Below are 16,639 nucleotides of genomic sequence, written 5' to 3' on the forward strand. Positions count from 1 at the left end.
TTATTTCTTCAAAATCTATTGCAATGTTTAAAAAAAATAAGTCCAAATTAACAAAAACAGCCACTGAAAAAAATAAACCTCATATTAAAAAAAAATTCTACAGGATACAACCGAATATCATTACTTCAAATGTCACCGTAGACTACTGTGTACATACTACAATGTAAATTTGGAATGAAATCAAAAAATGCAGACTTCATTTATATTGCATTATTTTGACAAATTTTCTAAAGCTAAAATGCAAGTTGCACTCTCTATATTTTAGAAACTATAAATATTCTGATAAGGCAATTTGAGTTACCTATTTTAACTTTTTTCTGAACTTTTAATTTTAGCACAACTATTAAAATTACTTGGTATAAGGTTTTTACACATGTCTTAACCATTAAATTTTATTCAATAATACCCAAAATTATAATAAAAAAATAGTTTGTTAGAAACGCTTTCTCAAATGTTGAATTTATGGTGTTGTTATTGTTTTTTTGAAAATCCAAGAAACAAGAAATTTGAAAATTTTTGTTGTAAGGGATCTTAAAAAAAAAAATTTTCTAAAAATTCAGCTACCAGTTTATACGACATAGGTAAGATCTGCTAATTTGAAAATGTTATGCTAATAAACGATAAAACAAGAGATGGCGTCCGTAAAAAGCACCCGTAAAGAATGTCATCTTGTTTCCTGCGTGCTTCAGATGGAAGCAAAGACGACTTTTGTCTGTTTTGAACATCTTCAGGAATAAGTTACTCACAATTTATTTTATTTAAACTACTTCCAACTGACAGTGTAAAGGTAAAGTAACTACTGTTAAGATATAGACACCTTTATTGTAAACTTTAAGCTTGATATCATTACGTTGTGTATTACTTATGTTTTAATTTTCTCATGTTTAGTTAGGCAAAAGTAAGAATAAAGTCTTTAATTTTAAGGAAAAGCATTCAAAGTCTAAGTAAACACAAATAAATATTCAATGAAATACATTATTGTTTCATAACGTTTTTAACACTCTTAAAGTTATTACTTAAATCAAATTAGTTAAATAATATTCATTTTTTATAAAACACAAAAAAACTAATTTAGTTTGGCTGTAACCAATTTTGAAATAAAAATGCAAAATGTATGCAACCAAATATACAGATGTGTGTAAAATACACAAACAAATTATGTTGTAATGTTGATTATCAAAAAGCTTTATAATGCAATCCGTCCGTTAAAAATAAAGTTTCCTCCCTATTTCTGTCAAAAAATATTATTGATAATTTAAAACAGTTTTCTATAGATATGCTATAGCATGGACACAAACCGCAAACTATTTAAGTAGGTAGCAACATTACCGATAATTAATTTTCACAAATCTTTGTTCCCGTACGTTGTTTTTGAATACCAGCGTAATTAAACAGTTGTTTAATAATTTATGCAATTTTATAATTTAAAAACTATACAAGGCAAGTCATTTATGATACATAATAATTTAAAATACATTCTCACAGATAATTTGGCTTTTGTTGCTTGAAAAATTTTGATTATTAAATAATTTGAATCAAAGATTTTGATGATACAGGTGCCCATTTTATCTGTACTCTTCTTAAATTTCATAAATAAGTAATTAATAATACAATAATTTGTTAATTTCTTGCTGTTATTCCCATTATTATACATTTGAGTTTTGAATTTAATTGTTTTTAATGTTTTCGATAGTCAAGCACCGACTATGATTATTCAATTTAGAATAGTTAATACTTTACACCAAATAATTTATGAAATGTATATTATGTTGCCTATTTTTGCTGCTTCAGACGGGAATAGATAAAATGGGCAACCTGTATGTCATTAATTAAATTTTATAATTCCACTTTTTCCCCTTGAATTCAAAATACGAAAAAACTGACAATGATCTTGGTGAATGCTACAAAAATGCTGTGGCTATATTTAAACCGTCAAAAGTACACTGTAGTACTCCAATTTAGAAAAATTGTCAAACCTATTTTATGTTAATATCTTTGAAAAATTTCAAACAGTACATTAAATAACGCAGTAATAAGAAAATTAATTATTTAACAAAAACTCTAGCTTGCCAAATAACCTTAAGAATTGATTAATCTCACTCAGTGTACTGAACGTTTCGCAAAAAACTAAAATATGTAATTATTGTAAAAAATCGGGATAAGATGGTATAGGTAATGTGAATAATGTTGTGCCTGGACAATACAATTTATTACCAACACAAAGGAAATAGACTTACAATACAAAAGAATTGAAAACAAACATACAGATTTAACTTAATCAACAATAAAAAACACTTACTTATGCTAACGTAGTATTCAACCACGAGACATTCAGAATATTGTCTCTGCATCGGCTGAGGCCCGCAGCGATGCACCTTTATGACTAAACACCACCTGGAGTCCAGCCACTCCTCACCAACAAGTCAAAAGGACGTTGCTGCTAAACGTGGCCACCAATCCAGCATGAATTAAATATATATACTATATTTTATCTATAAACACTAACTAAAAACCGCTCTCGTGCCTCAGCCCAGGCCAGCGTTTTTTTTTCTCTCTTTCTTACTCTCTTTCTCTGCATCTCTGTGTGTTCATTCATCTTACGCCTAAACCTACAATCTAACTAGTTTTTATTTCTTTATCTTAACACTATCTAAGCTAAAGCCTAAAAACTAAACACTCTAAACTACTCTACAAGCTATTCTTAATTTAAGTGCGGACAATCCGCGTACTTTATACAGAGGCCGGAGGTGATCCCCCGACCAAGACTTATAGGTAGTCGCTGACTTCATCGTTAATACGGTCTAAAAATAGTTAAATAATACCACTTATGACAAGTGGTATCGCGGTATACCAAAAATAAACTGAGCCTATCAGTTAACAATGTAAAAATTTCTCGTATTAGTGAAAGTGTTGTCAATACAATATTTGGTTGCAGCTATTTCTCAAATATACTTTACATAGGCAATTCAGTTTGGGGGGGCGGTGGTGGGCAGGCGCAATATAACTCGTGTGTGTGGAAAAACAAGCCCCACTTGCGACAATAATCCGAATCAAATATTGTATGGTCAAGTCGCCGTGTCGTCATAAGTTTCATTCTGAACTTCTATATAAGGCATATTTAAGCACGTTTTGAGGGAGTTTTCTTCAACCCCGAAGGCCGAGAGCATATCGAAAAATCCCCAATAAGCTATTTTACACACAAACGAATTTTGGATGGAGGGCCGTTAAAGACACTCTGCAATAGCAGTGGTTACAATGTGTCTTTGCACTATACCCTGACCTCCAATCAAATCTAAATCAATAACAGAAACGAACATTACCACTGTACTACAACATAGAAACAACTAGAAGTTAAAAATTTGGTTGTCGGTTTTCATGAAAACACCGAGTTAAAAAAATATATTAAAAATATTTCAGTATATCCCTGTCAATGGACAATCTGAAAAGGCACGATTTCAATAACGTGTAAATCCATTCATGACCTGGCCTTTTGAAAGTGAAAAACTTAATTATTATTTCTTTTTTTAAATAAAAACTAACATCAGGGCTTGAAGACCAGGTAGCCTCGTCTCGATTTTCGTAAAGGCGTCACAATTGAAAAACATGACAAATACACTACGACCCAACCACTCCGAAAATTGCAAAAAAAGCGAAAAAATTACGAAATCACAGCTGTCTCAGTCGTAGCATACCTATCATCGAAATAAATAGAGTTATTAAAGTCAGTCCATTTAGGAAAGAATCCCCAATATATACTTTTTCATATAAATATAAATAAATCTAAAAAATAAAAACAAAAATTGCACTGTACAACGGGAAACTTTTCTAAATGAAATTCATAAATAATTTTCCACGTTCGGACACTGGAATGTCAATCAAGATGGTTATTAGATCCAAGTCGAAATAAAATAATGTACAAGTGCCTTCCACTCAACAAAACTACCTTTGCTGTGCAACCTTCAAATAAAAAAGAACAAAAAAAAAAAACAAATCGGCGGTTTTGACAAGTGAAAAGCTTCAATAAATTATTGAATAAAAATAAATAAGACATTATTGGAAGTTCAGTTCATATTGTATAGATGGTAGGAAGAATTATTTGATTTCAATGAGCAGTTTATCGCATCTGCGGTGCGCACACAACTACCTATGTAGATCTTCATCAAAAAATAAAATTGCTAATTTACCTAACCTATGCCGTTTTGGCTTGGGAAGATCAAATACGGTTTGCATCATTTCACTGCTGTATCTACCGTCAGACCTTTAAAAAACGATGTTTCGTCTTCTAATCTAAAAAATTCTAAATGTGTTGGTATGTTTCTCTATCCATGTAAGAAAAAAATCCGCTCGTAACATTTATGTACAACACACACTCACAAAAAGCGCGAAACTTTAACAGAAAATACCACTTTTCTTACACAGATAACCGGTTTTTCAATACAATGTTTGAAACTAGGAACATACTGTATCAAAAATACCTACTTTACACGTATTTTCAGTCATTTTTCTTGTTTTAATTGTTAACAATTAAAATAAATTGACCGAAATCAGAAAACAAAACAGCAGCAAAACCATAACGGACGTCGACACAGTTAAATACACCGATCGTGCCATAACTTAGACTAACAAAAAATCCACTTTGAGTGTATTTGACTCAAAAAAAAAATCCAAAAAAAATTCTAATTCGTCGGGTGCAATCCGTACATTCAACTCGTGTGACAATTATAAAAAAATTACTTTTTCTCAGTGTTAAGTTATTTAGGTGGTGCAGGCGGATATGCCTGATATGGATCCTCGGGACTAGCCGCATTAGAAGTGTGTTCGGAATCACCCATTGGTACCGTATGGATGACATGTGACGGATAGTACGAATACGGTTGGGAGATGTACGAACCGGTGCCTAATTGCATGGCCTGCATTTGAGCAGTCAACTGTAAATAAAGCATATCCTTGAATTTACTAAAACCGTAGGACCCAGTCGAGAGTCATTTACGACAATCACTTACCTGAGGTATGACGTTGGCGTATTGAACGGCCGCCTCCGGTGATGGCAACATCATGGGGATGCCACGGGGGCCTTGACCGTCGCTTTTGTACGGCGCCATATGACCGGTGAGGTTGTAGCTGTCGTCCACGGGAGGCATCGGGGCTGGCATTACGTACTGCGGCACCCATTGCGCGCTGGGGGCGTAGCCGGCATACTGAAAAAAACAAACATATTTGTACTTTTTTGTGTAGAAAAAATAAGTGTAAACTTTTCTCTTGTTCCTACCCACATGATTATGTGCATTCTTGTTGATTTCTTGCTAAAAATTTGAGCATTTACAAACCTGCAATTTTATGATTTGCTTTCACACTGTTCCACAGTATTTTTCTAAACAAATTTCCAGTTAGTGGTACTGAATTTGTCCTTGTTTTTCTGTTTTAGTCTCAATTTTCTTAGAAGCTTTTTTGCTAACATTTGAAGACTTGTTTTTAAAATATCAAAAACCAGAACTGTCAACTTCTCTGTTAAAACTCACCACAAATAAATTGCTAGAGGTATCAATGTTAAGGCTATTTGATATTTCATTTAAAAAAGGAGACTTTATTGAAAAAATGCAGTTTCTTAATTTCAAAGTACATTCGAAAATGAAAAAAACAGGGTGTCATTAAAAAACAATAACTGACTTTACCAACAACGTAAATTTTGCCTACAGTACTCAAAATTTCAAAACTAACTATAGAGCGTACTATTAATAAATACAAAAACGTATCAATATTTACTATCGTCTAGACTTTATTTGTATATTTGCTTATAAATCAATAAACTTCTGTAAACACGAATTTTCTAATTTTCATTTTGAAAAGAATATTTTGTGTAAATTTTTGTTATTTCTTTATCAAATGATTATAATAGGCCCCCAACAAAAAACAGTATCTGTTTGACGCATTTTTATTTTAGAAAATGTCTACATTATAAAAAATAGTTATTTGTATTACAAGGAAGGAAAGTGTATCTTTTCCTCCCTGAGATTTGTCGAGGGCACTAACCACCATCCAGAGAGAAAAAGCCAAATTTTTATTCAATTTTGATAGATGAGGGAGAAAAACTTTTACTTCCCTGGGAGATAATTGGTCACTTTCCTTTCTGAAATTAGTGTGGAATATCTTACTTTCTGTGATTAGGATCGTAGGAAAAAACATTTACTTTAGTCTAGTGGTCAAAAACACCGACTGCAGTAGAATTCTTTAAAATTTATTACACACAAGGTTCCATAAAATATTGATATTTATTTTTTATTAAATTAAAAAAAAAACCTATGGTGCTATTCTGTAAAAAAAAATACGTGCTATAGCGCTATAACTCTTTAAGCTATCGACTATAAGTAAAAATCAAATTTTCTAAGGAAATATTTCTCTATACCTAAAATTCTATAAGCTTAAAGTCTCTATAAAGTTATGGCGAGAAATTTGTTGACCGTAAAGACTTATTTATAGTCTCTATAACGATATATTGTCATAGTAACAATGTCACTCCTCAATAATTTATTATAAGTACTTCTCTCCGTATTTCGCCAGTGATGCTAATTTTTGTTCTCTTATAATTATTGGTATCGTGTAAAGTTAATAATAAGTACATAGTTCAGTGATGGATCGTAATAATATTGCACTAATTGCATTATATTTATTATTAAATGAAGAAAAAAGAAGGTAATGTTGTGGACAATAATGAGCTTCTTACTACAAAATCTTTAATAAAAAGAGTGTCTATTTAGAAAAAAAGTTATTTTGTAAAAGGTACAAGCAGGTTTTATGAAAATCGGTAATAAATTTTTGTGTAATTTATTAATATGAGCTCAAAGTTGATGCATTTTCTAAATTCTCCTTCGGCTTTAGTTTCAAAATTGTTACTTCTTCAACTCGTTCTTCAAAAACGTTGCAAACAATCCTACTAATTTAATTACGTTTTTTTCTCTTTGATGTTTATGTAGATTCTCATTAATTTCTTACTAAAAATTAGAGAATGTTTAGCAAATTTACATTACAAATTATGTCTAAATTTTAGCGGTAGTCTTTTTCTGACTTTTCGTCTTCAAATTTCCAAAAACTGTTCGCGATACTCAATTGGTTCCCGTTTTTGTGTTTTCATTTCTAAATTTTCTTAGACGATTTTTTTGTTGAATGCCATTTTTTATTAATTAAATTAAAAACTGGAACTGCCAACATCCAAAAATTACCATGAATAAATTTGTTAAGACTGTTTGACATTTCCACTTAATAAAAAACAGACTTTAGGGTAATTACAGCGCTATAACTTGAATGTTTACATAGATGCTTAGAGAATACCAATTTTGATACGATTCTATAAGGACTTTAAAAAATTTATATACAGAGCTCTATTAGCTATGGAATACTAGTTTTGGATTGTTACAAATTATTTTTTTCTATACTTTCATTAATTAATTTATAACAGCTGATGTTGCAGACAAAATTCTTAATTTTCCTATAAAAACTCAAATCCGAAAAAAATTATCAAAACGTATGCATTTTAAAACTAATTCTAATTTTAATAAATGAAAATAAGTTTTATCTTTTATTAATGTAAACTTATTCTCTTTCCTCAAAAGTGACGCTGTATTCCCTCGTTTTTAACTAATAATCTGGTACTTTATTATTTCATGAATAAAATAAATGAAATACTGATTTTTACTAGAATCAACTGGTTGGTATTCAATGAATCAAATCTTTTGAGTGTTTTTTTGACATAAACAGACTCCTTGATACCGAATTAATAAACTGAATATTTTGACAAATTATTTAATATTATGTTTTATTAATTTAGTCTGTTGAGAAGTAAGTTTTGTAGGCACCTTTGGAATAATAAGCATCGTCAATCTCTCGAACGAAAATGCCCTCGGCTCTCTTTGGTCGCCTCTGGCATTATCTAGATTCTCGGTATTAAAATAGCTGTTTATTAGCTTGATATATAAACAACTACATATTCTAATATATTTTTTTTTATTATGTTTGGACACAATTAAATCTTAACAAAATCCTTTAGCCATGAAAAAAAGTCAGTTTTTTTCAATTTTTGGACCAAAAAACACAAATGTAGTAAACGTTATTACTGTGTAAACAAAAAAAAAAAAGATAAGAGGATTATAGCGCTGACGTCTAGTCCGGGTTTTCCCCTATCTAAATTTTAAGACCCGGTTTTTACATTAGATAAATTTATTGTTTCGATTGTTACCTGATTAGATCTGATTGATATTTCTATAGCAATTAAAGAACCAATAGAATTTATTTAACGATAAATTGTTTCAGGAAACGAAATTAAGCCGAGTAAGTGATTTGTGGGTAATTACCTGTCCGTAGGGTGCCCTGAAGTTGGATATGGCCGCCGGTATCATATGCTGCGCCGCGACGCCGTTTTGTGCCAACGTATTCGGATCGTAGCCGGCGACAGCCATGCCTTCGGTGCCGTCACGCCACATTTTCGCATTCTCATTATTCTTATACATATTTTTCTTTTTATTGCCACCGTCGGCGAACTTGACCAATAGGGGTTCTTTACAGCCGGCCAACGTATTCCCATTGAATATCGTTATAATCTGTTCGCATTTATCTTTGTTTTCCATGCGTGCAAAACCGACACCTTTCGAAATTCCCATTGAATCGCGAAGGATCCTCGTTGATATCACCTGACCGTATTTCGACAAGAGATTGTCCAAGTCTGATTCTTTAAAATGAGAGGGCAGATTAGCTATGTACAAATTGGTGGGGTCTTGCTCTTGTTGCTAGAAAAAAAAAACAAAAATAGAAAAAACAATTAATGAATAAAGGGTGCAACACAGATTGAGTCATTTCTGATTCTTTTTTAAGGCCGGGTTTTGTTACAATTACGACAGACAGATAGCGTCGGTCAAAAATAACCCAAACTTATTTCACAGTGAGTCTGATATAAGTTTATATTGTTAGTTAGAGGGAAATAAGTGCCACAATCCACAATTAGATGTTTCAACTGTACAAAAAATGCAATATATTGTTATATTTTTATACAGCATGCAACCAAATTTTATTGAAGTCATTTATAATCAAAAATCTGTTCCATGGATTTGTTATAACCAAGCACAGCATCCATGAAACAAACCTACTCTCTATGTATGCATATTTTACAGTGCCCATACTAATAATAATAATAATATTTTCAAAAAAATTACATCGTGACTGCAGGCAGTTTTATATATTTTTAATTGGGATATTGGGGCATCATAAACCTGGAAAAATCATGCAACTATGCATAGCACATGACAAGTTCTAAACTACCAGTAATAACATAAAATCAATTACAAAAAAAATAAAAAAAGAACTAAAATCAAATCTAGTGACTTTTTGTATTTTTCTCTGTGTGAAACAATGCATGGCCAGTCCTCGACACTAGAGTTGAGTTTTGTTATTGATTTGCTCTGTCACAGCTAGAATTTACGCGAAAAAACTACGTTTCACACGATCGTTAAAAACGAGGCCAATGGTGAGTATATTTTCAGAAGAAAAAAGATTTGTTATAAATACGTACTAGGAAATGTACTTTATACGACTGATTTGACCTCGCGACGCCATTTAAGGGTGGAGAGAACAAACAAAAGAATGTTTATGCAACAAATGACTAACAAAGTTTTTTTGAGTAAAATTCTATTTTGTTAATTACAAGCCAGTTTGTAGTTACTTAGTTAACTAAAACTGTCCTGATTGTTTTTCTCATTTTAATGGAATTCTTCTTCGCCCACCCTTAAAGGCTATTATAAATTTCGGAAAAAATCGCTGTGAGAGAACTTGTAGGTAAAGCTAGGTATTACTTGCATGCAAACGTACAGTGGCTTGTCTACGCTGATGATACCATATACCCACTTTCGCCATTTGAGCCTGTATGTTATTTGCAGTAAGAGCCTTGACTGCACCCTCTGCTGCCGACGGACTTTCAAAATCAACAAATCCATAACCTATCAAAATTTCTTTTAATAAAACATTTATAAATGACAATACAATCTCACCTTTACATTTGTTTGTCGTCTTGTCCAATATGGCTTTGGTGGATATAATGGTACCGAACCTTGAAGAGAAAAAAAGAAAAAATGGGATCAAATCGGAGGCGTTTCCAGCCACTCGTGCGACTTACTGCTGGCACATGTTGACAAGATCCTTGTCAGTGGTAGTCGGATTCAGTCCTCTTATGTACAAATTGGTTTTGGACAGTTGTTCTGAACCGGAAGAACTGTTTGGCGATGAGTTCGTGTTGTTGGGCATGTTGTTACTAACTGATGTGGATACAGTGCCGCTTTGACTGCCCGTGTGACTGCTCGAGCTACTCGTATTGGATGGCGACGTGGCCGTTGGCACTCTCTGATTTCCGTACTGTATCGAAAAAATATATATATATTAGTTTTCTTCGCCCGGCGCCTCCACCAAAACCACTCACCGAGTTCGAAGAGTTATAAGTGGTGGTGGTGGGCGTGTAGGAGGCCTGTTGTTGTTGCTGTTGCTGTTGCGTGACGGTGGAAACCGCCGCCGGCGTCGAAGCTGCGGCCGCCGTTTGACTCACCGGATATCTCTGATAGTACGTGGTGCTTCCTGTTGTTGGATGGCCGTGCTGGTGGCCGCCGCCGACGCCGCCCCACTGGCGGTAGGCCCCCGTTGTTTGGTGCRGGGTGGCCATGGGCGCACCGCCGCCACCGCCGCCCTTCACGCCGCCGAACGACGCTGTCCTCGATCCGCCGCCGCCTCCGTTACTATTCTACAAAAATAACACAATTATTATCCAGTGATTCACATTCGACTGTTTATTTTTAAACCACGACGAAAAAATTTCATTTGTTTAGATGCGGGATAATGCTCTTGAGCCAACTTTGGCACAAAGGCTGAGAAAACGCAACAAAGGAAACAGAAAGTGAGGCAATGCCTCATCGATTGTGATTATCTAGGAAACCGATTTCGAAATTATGCAGTGACGAATTTGTGTGATTTCTTATTTCCTCTTACTGTAACAGCCTTCTTTACACGATTCATTATTTTTGATAATCTCCTAGTAATAGTTATTTATGTATCAAAAAATAAACAAGCCGAAATTAGGGATTAACGATGATTATTCCAGAGATGCATATAAAACTTTCCTCCCAACAAACTAAATTCATAATAATACATATACAGGCTGTTTCAAAACTCGCACCCCAGAGAAGAATTCTAAGTAAGATAAGAACATAGAAAAATGTTTAAAAAACTCTATTGGACAAAAAAATTTGATATTGATTTTTTGACATTTGACATTTTTTGTATCTATTTAATGTTACTAATGATCTTGTTATGTTTTTTTATAATTATTTAGTAATGGTACAAAATTTTAGCCAACAGAAGCCACAAATAACGTTAAACATATTTACAATTTAGGATACAGCTTGCTTGTTTTCTCTTCTAATAGCCTGTAGTAAAAAACTTGCAAAATCATTTTTCCAACAAAAATAAGTAGTCAATTTAAACTTCCATAATTTAAAAAGTTTTATAGATAAAATTTCTTAAACATTTTTTCCAGGTATCTTACCTTACATCACTTTTCCTGCCTCAGAAGGCAGAAGTTCTGAAACATCTGTATATAAAAAATAATAAATTTGTCAAATGTCAAATAATTTGTTAAAACGTGTATTCAGTTTATTCAAGCGTCACTTTATTCCCTATTGGAAGGAAACGTTTCACAACAATTCAAACGTTATTTGAGTCACTCTAGATGATCTAAACGATCCAGAATGTTATTTTTCTGCATGACTCTTTCTTCCATTGACCTCTGACAATTCCCAATACAAACAAAGAAAACACAAAATTATGAAAAGCGACCTTTCAACCTAAACACCTTATCACATCAACGACAGATAAACTAAGCTTCATAAACAAAGCGTTTTATTATTCGCATTTTGTTACAAAACACCAAAACAATAATTTACCTCCATGAAAGAAAAATCAAATAGAGGGTCCAACATCACTGAAACACATCCAAACAGAAAGAAAAAAAACTTATTGTTGTGTGTGTGAAACTTTTTCAATTTCGCACGTATGCACTAAATGACTAACCATCAACTAAGCGATCTGTCATGATGGTAGGTGTGAACGCACCTTAACGACGTCGTGACGTTACTAAACGTCGCCGCTTTTGTGATGATAAGATTATTGTGGGTGTTTGGTGGAAGGGATGATGAATCACTGATTAAGAAAAAAATTTCTTCCAACTGATAAAACGACCTTGACAGTGTCTATATTTTGTTTTTTTGCAAACGGCTTAGCAAATGTAGGTCTAGGTTGTCGACGTTCCTGGTGATGGGAACGACGTTCCACTTACATGCCAATTGACGGAGATAACGACTCGGAAACGGATGTTAATTAGTTTCTTTCAGAGATAACCTGGAATTTATTAATGCAAAGTCCGAAATTGATGATAACGATCGAAAATAGCAACGATTCGGAAAAATTTCTAGATTGTATGTATACTTGTATGAGAAAATTTTCAAGAATGTAGCAATGTTTGAGAGCAAATAAGACTCGCTTTTGGCATTTCCTACCGTCGATTCACATTACTTTTTCCAGCAATAACGATAAAGATATCGACCTAGATTTGTTATTGTTTGAACTAGAAGACAGTGAATAATCCAATAAATCAATCAATGTTTCACAACTTTGTACATTTTCCCCCAACTGTCTCCAATATTGTGAATTTTCAATAAATTTAAATTATCGTAAATAACATCTTATCTTGCAATAATATCTTTTCAAAACAAATTCATGATTGGTGAATTGGTGGCAATAAAAAATTGAAGCAATATTTTTAAAACCACTAAAACAGTGTTTAAAACCCATTTTCTTTCAATAAATCAGTTTCTTCTCTTAATTTCCATTTTTCCGGAAGTCCGTTACTGGAGTGTCGCACGTCAAGGTGAAGTGCACCATGTTAATGTGTCAATGGTAAAGAGCGACCGGTCACGTGAGTCTCGTAGAAAGCCTCTCTCTGCGGCCCCGTTCACTTGCCGCTGCATCCGGGAGCAGCAAACTCTCGGACATGCAAGTCGTGATTGCATCCGACCCTCCCCATGGGAAGAAGAAAGAAAAAAAAAAACCGGAACCGCGAAAAAAAATTCTACTCAAATCAGGATCAAACCCATCATCATCATCAAGAGTTGCGCATTCCAATGGCGGCCATGCCGTGATGGAATGCATTTCAATGCCGCCACGGTCGCAGGAGGAATCGCAAGAGCTTCGAAATGTGGGTTAGTAGAGGTCACTAACTCGACAAGAAGTTACATTCAAGATGAGCGAAATTATTATTTTATAGCAGGTGAGAAATGATCTCAGCGGTCATCTATGGGAACGACGACGTGATTTTTGTCAAAAGAATTTTTCGTGGACTCAATGGGAGCCTACTTCGGGTCCGTCGACCCCCTCAAGGTCACAGCACGTCTGCGAAGCCATGCGAAACATTCAAATTAAAACCACCGCTTCGAGTTCCTTCATCTAATTCGATCTTGATCTACTTTCTTCTGAGAAAAAAATCTGCGATCGAGAGAAATTCGCATTGTTACAAATTCGATGAAACTGGAAAAATCCGATAAAAATGGACCATGCCGAAATATTTACGTTTTTAAAGAAAAAAAATTAATGTCTAGAGACTCTTTGAATGTGTTTGCTTTTCACAAAAACTAAATAAAACAAATATCTATACCACAAAACTCAAAATTTCTCATGCTTTTTGCGTTTAAGGGTTACAGTTCTTCCAGCAAAGACAGACTTTAGGAATCATAAAAAACCTTAAAATTATTAATAAACAGAAAGAATAGTGATTTGTTAAACATATTTTTTTTACATAGAAGTATGGAAGCTGTTTCTTTTGTTACACTGAAGACCAAAGGCCTGCGAACAACATTTTTATAAAAAAAAGTCTCAAGATGCACAAACTCTCAAACTCAAACCCATTCAGAAAAAAATTATAGACTTAATTGGCGTTAACATTCGTTAAACTAATACTGCACAAAACCAGAAAACATAACTTTAATTGAAATTCTTAACGTCATAACTAGTTCCGGACGATAATTTCGCTCATTATTTTTTTTAAATTAAAGCAAAATTTAACAGTAATTTATCTAATACACCTTAAAACAAGTAATCATGTTAAAATGTCCACTTTTATTTGTCGTCTTTTATACATTTAAGGCCATCTATTTGTGTACCCAATACTCGTCGGAATCACTCATTGAATATAAAAAGAGTTCAATAAAACTTTAACCAAATTGAAATTTTAGTCCAGTTTCAAAAATGTTGATCTTGTGCCAAAAGCTTTGATTTTAGAACGTAAGAAATCTCAAAGATGACCTAGGCCAACGTCGAAAAACCCTAATAAGATGTCAATCAAGCCTAAAAAAGGCTTTTTTCACCCCCTTTCCGTCGATTTAATTCGCTTTTTCTGTCTCATAACTCGATTATAGTCGACACGCACACGCAGATAAAATAAAACCCGAGTAAATAACTTTAATGGGAAAGTCATCGACCGAATAATAATATAGAGAGTCGAAAAATGAAGAAAGAGATAAATCTATAAATAACCCGTGCGCGGAGCAGGTAAATAATGCACTCACACACACTAAAAACAGTTCATGGCCTCACCTAGTCCTTATTACACTGCAAAAATTAAACAACCGGCACATATCACATATGAAAAATCTCAGAGCGACGCGACAAAACAAAACACTAGCACATAAACATATGACACACATGCACAGATCACATGACTAAAACTCGAAGGTTGGTGAGGCACTGAAAGCCGCCGCTTGACTGAATTATCTATGTATCTTCTAAGCCAACCGCGATGCAGCACCAACACCAGCAGGTTCACAGCCGGTCAAAGAGGACCTCTCGAAAATTTTTGCGTCGACTCCACCATCACACAAAACTAACCTTTCCGAACATGTGTGTCACTTACTGTAATTCAACATTCTTAACATTCCGTGCCTAAGAAAGACTCTTCTACATCCATCGCGACCTTCCACTCGATATGGTAAATGTACCCAAGGCCAACCGGATTACTCACTTCACACAATATGGTGGTGGTTGTGCGAGGGTGTGTGAAAGTAACGAAATATTTCGATAGAAAACGAAAAGAAGAAGTCACCAAATCCGTAATATTTGCACCTTGCAAATGTTAACGAGACGACCCGGATGCGACTCTAGAAACTACGCCTTAGGCCGTAAGAGGACTTAATTGCGGCGAACGAAGAAACGAGATCGACGGCGATTTTGACTTTGCTATTTCTTCCTTCCTGTGTTAAAGATTCACCGTTAAACTTCCTTCCTCTCCGGTTATCGAACCGGACGAAATGATTCACCCAATAAAAAAAAACAGAAAAATTCATTATTCGTTATCGCTGACCTAAGCGTTTGTTGATTCCAAACGACTTAATCTGTTGAAGTTTTGGCACCAAATCCAAAAAAAAATCCACTATCAAAAATATTATTTCAGGCCATGATATTGCGTAACTTTAATAGAATTAAGACTGATGCAATACGATTTATACGAAAGACTGTGTTAAACGAGTAAAGTCCGTCCATAAATTTAGTTCTAGGATGCTCACAGAATAATTATATCCAGCTTCACTAATCTGGATCCAGTTGAGCTCCAGATATACAGAGTGAAAATAAATTATGGAACCAAGCGGCTTTTGCATCCAGAAAATGATAATTAATATAAATTAAAGTAATATAAAAAATCTGATCGTATTTTGAGAACGAAATTTTGTTTTGTTTGTAAGTTGCGATTTTTTTTGTCAAAATTGCAATTTATGTAAAAGTTTTTATTTGAAAAAATTAAATATAAAACAGATAGTTGTAATCTTTAGATCAAAACCTTCAGGAGAAAAATGGTTTTATAATAGTGGGTTGCCATTTCAAAAAATTAAAATTTTTGTAGAACCCAAAAACAAAAGAAAAATTTATCATTCATCAATTAGTTTTTCCAAAAAATAAATAATTAAAATAAAGTAAAAAACGTTTCGTTCCAAACTTTTTATTCACCTGGTATGAGCATGCAACGAAAGCAATAAATAAAACACAAAAAAAAAAGAAGAAAACCAAATGAAATTACTATTAGGTCCATAATAGTTTTTAGTTTTTCAAAAATCTAGTCCATTTGTTGCAATTAATGTATTTTGGTAAATAATAATAATATAAAAACAAGTTATAATATTTTATATCATGTACTTATCTTGCACTGCAAATTCTTGCTAATCGATAAACAAATAAAGGTTTTAAATTATGATGTATGTTATTTGATTACTAGTTGTTATTCTTAACACACAATACAAATCAGTTGTATTAATAAATTTGTATTTTCTGTTTGAGTCTTTTTTTTCCAGTCCTTGACTGGCCCCTAACTTTTATCGATTTAATATTTTCACTCGTCCCCATTATCAAAACTGTTATCTTTTCCTCGTTCGTCGAAATATCATGATGTTATCGCGCCTTTTCCATTATCACAATCGCACAATCTTTGCAATTAAATTCGGAAAAACACCGGAACTAAATTAAGACGAGAAAATTTACGCCACCAAACCATCGATACCTCAATATTTTACTT

General features: G+C 33.4%; 1 protein-coding gene across 7 annotated transcripts in view; it reads right to left on the bottom strand.

The window, feature by feature from the left end:
• Window positions 1–2,190: 2,190 nt before the first annotated feature.
• Window positions 2,191–16,639, bottom strand: part of LOC123016414 (protein alan shepard) — a 29,301-nt gene continuing 14,852 nt past the window's right edge. For 2 of the 7 annotated variants that reach the window (XM_044416796.1, XM_044416791.1), the window contains 7 exons: window positions 10,457–10,771; window positions 10,157–10,392; window positions 10,032–10,090; window positions 9,853–9,980; window positions 8,346–8,777; window positions 5,004–5,198; window positions 2,191–4,946 (listed from right to left, as the gene is read on the bottom strand). In XM_044416796.1, the coding sequence (XP_044272731.1) occupies window positions 4,752–4,946; window positions 5,004–5,198; window positions 8,346–8,777; window positions 9,853–9,980; window positions 10,032–10,090; window positions 10,157–10,392; window positions 10,457–10,693 (1,482 nt within the window). In that variant the 5' untranslated portion in view covers window positions 10,694–10,771 and the 3' untranslated portion in view covers window positions 2,191–4,751. Of the gene's footprint in view, window positions 4,947–5,003; window positions 5,199–8,345; window positions 8,778–9,852; window positions 9,981–10,031; window positions 10,091–10,156; window positions 10,393–10,456; window positions 10,772–11,969; window positions 12,008–12,096; window positions 12,151–14,673; window positions 14,878–16,639 lie in introns of those variants that run through there. The other 5 variants (XM_044416795.1, XM_044416793.1, XM_044416792.1 and 2 more) reach the window with 5 other exon arrangements.

Source organism: Tribolium madens, unplaced genomic scaffold, assembly GCF_015345945.1.
Source record: "Tribolium madens isolate multiple individuals breed KSU strain unplaced genomic scaffold, Tmad_KSU_1.1 Scaffold_1;HRSCAF=32;Tcas5.2_LG8, whole genome shotgun sequence".
In the NCBI taxonomy this organism is placed as follows: Eukaryota; Metazoa; Arthropoda; class Insecta; order Coleoptera; family Tenebrionidae; genus Tribolium; species Tribolium madens.